This window comes from Bison bison, unplaced genomic scaffold (genome assembly GCF_000754665.1).
Source record: "Bison bison bison isolate TAMUID 2011002044 unplaced genomic scaffold, Bison_UMD1.0 scf7180017845651, whole genome shotgun sequence".
NCBI lineage: Eukaryota > Metazoa > Chordata > Mammalia > Artiodactyla > Bovidae > Bison > Bison bison.
In genome coordinates, this window is record NW_011476224.1 from 48,513 (window position 1) to 53,527 (window position 5,015).

At 63.3% G+C, this 5,015-nt stretch overlaps 1 protein-coding gene across 1 annotated transcript in view; it reads right to left on the bottom strand.

Annotated features, from left to right (window-relative positions):
• Positions 1 to 5,015, bottom strand: part of LOC104985883 (cyclin-G-associated kinase-like) — a gene marked incomplete at its 5' end in the record, with an annotated part of 31,747 nt that overhangs the window by 13,053 nt on the left and 13,679 nt on the right. The window contains 5 exons of the mRNA XM_010836279.1: positions 124 to 203; positions 526 to 643; positions 996 to 1,190; positions 3,971 to 4,104; positions 4,899 to 5,015. Coding sequence (XP_010834581.1) covers positions 124 to 203; positions 526 to 643; positions 996 to 1,190; positions 3,971 to 4,104; positions 4,899 to 5,015 — 644 coding nt within the window. The remainder of the gene's footprint in view (positions 1 to 123; positions 204 to 525; positions 644 to 995; positions 1,191 to 3,970; positions 4,105 to 4,898) is intronic.

Here is a 5,015-nt window from a genome sequence, read left to right on the forward strand (position 1 = left end):
GCAGGAGCCCTCCTGGGCGCCTGCCAGTTTCCACCGTGCGGCATGCATCTGCCCCCCACCCACGGCGGGGGTGTCTGTGTGCCCCAACCCCTCCCATCCCCCCACGGCGCGGCACCAACATACTTGGCAAACTTCACAGTAGCTGCGTTCCGAGGCACGAACCCTGTGTGAAACTGGATCTGAAACATCTTCATGGACGCCATCTGCGGGCGGGAGCACAGGAGCAGCGGTCCTCAGGCTGGGTGGGGGCCCCGCCAGGCTTCTCATGGGTCCCAGGGTCTCAGAGCCCCAGGCAGGGTTCCAGGTGGCGGGGACACAGAGACATCAGGGTGGTGCCTCTGCTGACAAGCAGCTCCTTGGGCCCACAGGGGAGCCCCAGGCCACAGCCTAGCAGGCCCTCGGGCCCGTGCAGAGGGCAGGTGCAGGCTGTCGACCAGCTCTGCCACACAGACGAGACTGGGGCCCTCACTGCACACGAAGGGCCAAGCTCACCTGTGAGCCCGGGGCCGCTGGCACCCCGCTTACCTTGGCCTGCAGCCTTCCTCCCAGGGTGGACCTCGCATGATAGATGATGATGAGCACGTCCCCCTGGACTGTTATGCCCAGGGGAATGACCGCTTTGCCATCCTCAATTTTAAAGTCTCTGGAGAACAGAACCAAAACAAGCAGTTCCCTTACGTAAGCGAGAGGCGCACATGCTGACGAAGACCGAAGCGTGTTTCCTCCTGCCTCGTGATTTTTCTACCAAATTATGTCAGGGTTTGGGCAGGAGGGCGCTCCAGGAAATGACGTCCAAGGAGCCACTCAGCACAAAGACCCGGAGGAACCCCAAGGGCTCTGCCAGCCCTGCCTCCAGCCCACCCCACCCAGGCTCACGTCTCCCAGCCCCACCGCACCGAGGCCCACCACCCGGCTGCAAGCCCAGAGAACAGGCGCCTCCCACAGCTGCAGGAGCACGAGGCTGCGCAGACAGAAGGGCCTGCGCCCGAGCCCACCTCATCTTGTCGTATTCCTGGGACGTGGTGGTCACACGCTCATCCCCCACGTAGACCTCGCAGAAGGGCCTGCAGCCGCTCCTCTGCTTGCTGAAGAGCGGCACAGGCGTCATGACCACGGCCTTCACCAGGATGGGCTTGCTGTGGGGTGTGACGGGCTCCTCGGCCACCATGTCACACATGTACTCAATGTACCTGGAGGGCAGGAGGCAAGCCGGGTCACGTGTGCTCTGTACTCAGCCCATGGGGATCATCCATGTGCTCCACGTGCAGCCCACAAGCTACGTCACGTTCGTCACATGCATGTTCCCTGTCTCTGGAGCCTGTCAGGACATCAACCTTTTTCCAATCACACGTTAGCGTTTCACGTGAAATTCCCCTCAAAGCAACGTTCTAGTGTCATTTCATGAACCTTACGTAATTTTCACTCAGTTCAAAATGTCTTTACATTTCCCTTGAGACTTCCTCTCTGATTTATGGCTACTCAGAAGTAGGCTTTTTCCCTTGGAAACATCTAGGGTTTCCAAAGCAGTCTTGCTGTCCTGATTTCCGGATTAACTCCTCAATGGCCTGGGAACACGTCTCACACGATTTCTATTGTTCTCAACCTGCTGCAGTTTAAGGGCCCAGACTGGGCCTTTTCGAGGGCTCCAAGTGCACATTTCTATCGTGGGACATGCTGTGGCTCTGATCTGACCCACCAACTTGCTTGACTGGCACTGAGACCGTCCGCATCCTGCTCTGTGGATCTGCATCCTGCTCTGTGGATCTGCAACCTGCTCCTGTGACTCCTTTCCGGTTTCAATGGCTCCATGGCTCCACCCCCTCTGAGGTACTGCCCTCTCTGTGGCCTGGCCCCTGTATGGCACCGCCCCTCCCCGAGGCTCCGCCCCCTCTGCGTGGCTCCGCCCCTTCTGCGAGGCCCCACCTCCTCTCTGTGGCGCCGCAATTTCTGGCCCTGGTCTAACCTGTCTCCTGGGAACAAGCAGGGGCCACAACTGTCACACTTCATGTTACCAGAGCACTCTCACCACTCGTGACAGCTGTGGTAGGACCGCCCGCCGTGTGCCAGGAGATCTGGGCACTTTTCACCAACAGCAAGAAGCCAGGACCCATGACCCACGTCCACAGCCTGAGTGAGCTTGGAAGCAGACTCAAGACCCAAGACTGAGAGGAGCAGGCAACCTGGGCAGTGAGAGTGGGCGGGCGACACGACTGGGGTTCCAGCCTCTGGGCACGGCCTGCACACGCCCCTGCCCACCTCTATGAGGGTGCAGGCCCACAGTGCCACGAAGCAGCTTCCCAACACCCGGCCCATGCTTCCCGTCACGGGCTCCTGGGTCACCCGAGCACGCCCCGGGGCTCCCCTTGCGGCCTCAGCGTCTCTCTCGGCACCCACACTGGCCGTGTGGAGAGCGCCCGTGGTGGGTCCCAGCGGCCCAGGCGCGCCTTCTGATTTGGCCTGAACCCTGCTGTGTCCTCTGGGCGTCTGAGCCTTGAGCTCTTCCGTTAAGTTGGGGGAATCATCAGGACCTCCTCTGGACTCCGTCTCCCACAGGGCCCCGGGGGTGCGTCTGTCGGGTCATCTGACACGGCCAATGGCATTTACATCCCTCCAGGGCACAGAGCTTCTGACAAGCTCCCTCCCTGCTCAAGCATGGCCTCCAGCCCCCACTTTGTCAGAGTCTCGAACACATGGACCAGTGGCCCCACACTTCCTGGCACGCTTCCAAGTCTCGTGTGAAGGCCGCCTCATCTGACTGTCCCCGGGGTGACCTCATGCCCCTTGAGCGGCAGCCTCCCTCGCCAACCTGTCCTTGGGGCGCCTGCGTCTCCTGTGGGCCCCGTCCCTCCTGGGGCTGGCGGCCAGCTGAAGGCTCCAAGGCGGCTTCTCCGACAGGCATGGAGAAGCCGTGCACTCAGAGCTGGCGCTGCTCTTGAGCTGTTAGGGGCGGGAGGGGGCGGGAGGGGGCGGACACTCTCCGCACTTGCGCGTCTCCAGGGCAGCAGCCTGGGGTCTACTAGGGCCCAGGGCCAGGCACACACACACCAGCAGCAACACTGCCGGCTCTGACCACAACCTGAGCAGGGCCCTCACTGCAGGCACAGCTCGGGAGCCCTGGATGTGCCTGCACGGGAGGCTGACGGGCTGAAGGGGTCAGAAGCCTGCCTGGCAGCCCAGCCCTTGCTCTCCTGCCCCTTCTGCACAGTGGATGGGCCCCCAGCCCCCACCCTCTGGAGCCACACAGAAGACATCAGAGTGTGGCCAGCCCTCTCAGGGGGGTGAGGGACAAGGTGCTGCCCCGGGCAGTGAGCCAACAGGCTGGGCCGACAACCAGGAGAGGGGCAAGCTCCCCACCCCACCGTCCAGGCCACGCAGCCACCCCGAGTAAGGGCGATGCCCACAGTGGTGCCTCACTAGCCTGGACACTCCCCAGTTTCCCCCACAGTCAGGGCCCTGGCTCTCCCCGCTCCAAGGCCCTCCCCACAGAGGAGGGACTCCAGGGACTCCAGGGGCCTAATGACTCCTCAGACAGAGCACCAGGCTCCCTCTTGCTGCGAGGTGGATGGAAGCGAGGCAAGCTGTCCTTGGTGCAGGCAGTGGCCCCAGAAAGGCGGCGGGTGGGCAAGACCCAGATGCAGACCCAGGAAACCATCTCATGTAAGTCAGCAAAGACAGCCTGGAAACCCACGTGTCTCACAGACCCTGATGTGGCTGACACAGCACAGAGAGGGTGCTGCCCTCGTGTGTGGCCAGAGAGCCCCCAAACGCCACTCCACCTGCAAAATGGAGCCAGCAGGCCACGTGCCCCTGCCCACCAAGCAAGAGGCCACGACGCTGGGAAAGCAGGTGCCAGGAACGGACAGAGGTACTGCTCAAGGGCCATGGTGGGCAGGAAGTGAAGCCACCAGACTGCACCCACAGGCCTGCGTGCCCCCGATGCCACCCCCACACCCCATGGCAGACACCATACCTCTTGTGGGATGGCCAGATGCCCGGTGGGCACCGCTTCATGCTGAACATGTACACAGCGGCCTCCGCGGTGCTGAAGAGCCGGCAGAAGCACAAGAAGGAGCACACGGCCACGGCCGACGCCGCCCTCCCGTCCTAGGACAGAGCATGGGGCGCGTACGGGCAGTGCTCACTCCCCCGGGACGGTCATGGCCTCTGCCTAAGGCCAAGGCTCCTCGAGGGGCTAAGAAAACCCCACCTGAGGCAGGGATGCAGGGCTCCAGAGAAGGCCTGAGGCGGCAGACCGCACGCTGCACATGCTCACAGTCCCCACCCGACCTCTGTGCCCAGCCGCCCACGGGCACCCTCATGACTCCCCATCGTCACTCCTGCCTGACGTCACCAACACCAGAATGGCAGTGCTGACCTCCAAGGGCAGGTTCCAGCAAGTACCCCACTGGACAAGATGTCCACAAATCCTCAGCCCCAGAAGGGGGTCAGACACAGGGTCCCAGGAGGCAGACCAGCCTCCGCACACGGGTGCTTCCTGAGGGGACCCACCGTCTTTCACCAAAGAGGCAGGAAGACCACTGTGAGGACGGTTTTCTGCCAGAAGCCCTGCTGCCAGGGGGCCCAGGTGTGGACACGGCAGGTGCAGGGCCTGTGCCCCAGACCCTCCCCGACAGCCGCTGTTCCCTCCAAGGTCTGTCGCCCTGGAATGACAGGACCCACCCTGGGGCACCAGGACTGGGCCATGGCCACAGGCCCAAGCAGAGCCACTGCCAGGAACAGCGGGCAGCTGGTGCTCCGTGTCGCCGGAGGTGGGGCAGCTCAGCGAGGAGCCCCTGGAGAGTCCACCCAGATGGTCACTCGTCTCACCCCCAGTGCCACCACCCGGGAGCCTGGAGGTCCTCTCTGTCCTGAGTGCCCGGGGAGGCTGGCCCACTCACCATGCAGTGCACCACGCAGACGTTGCCAGGGTCGCGGCGCAGCCAGGCGTGCATGTTCCTGCAGAGGCTGTACAGGCTGCGGAGGCTCGGGGCCCGCCGGGCCACCCAGCCGCAGTC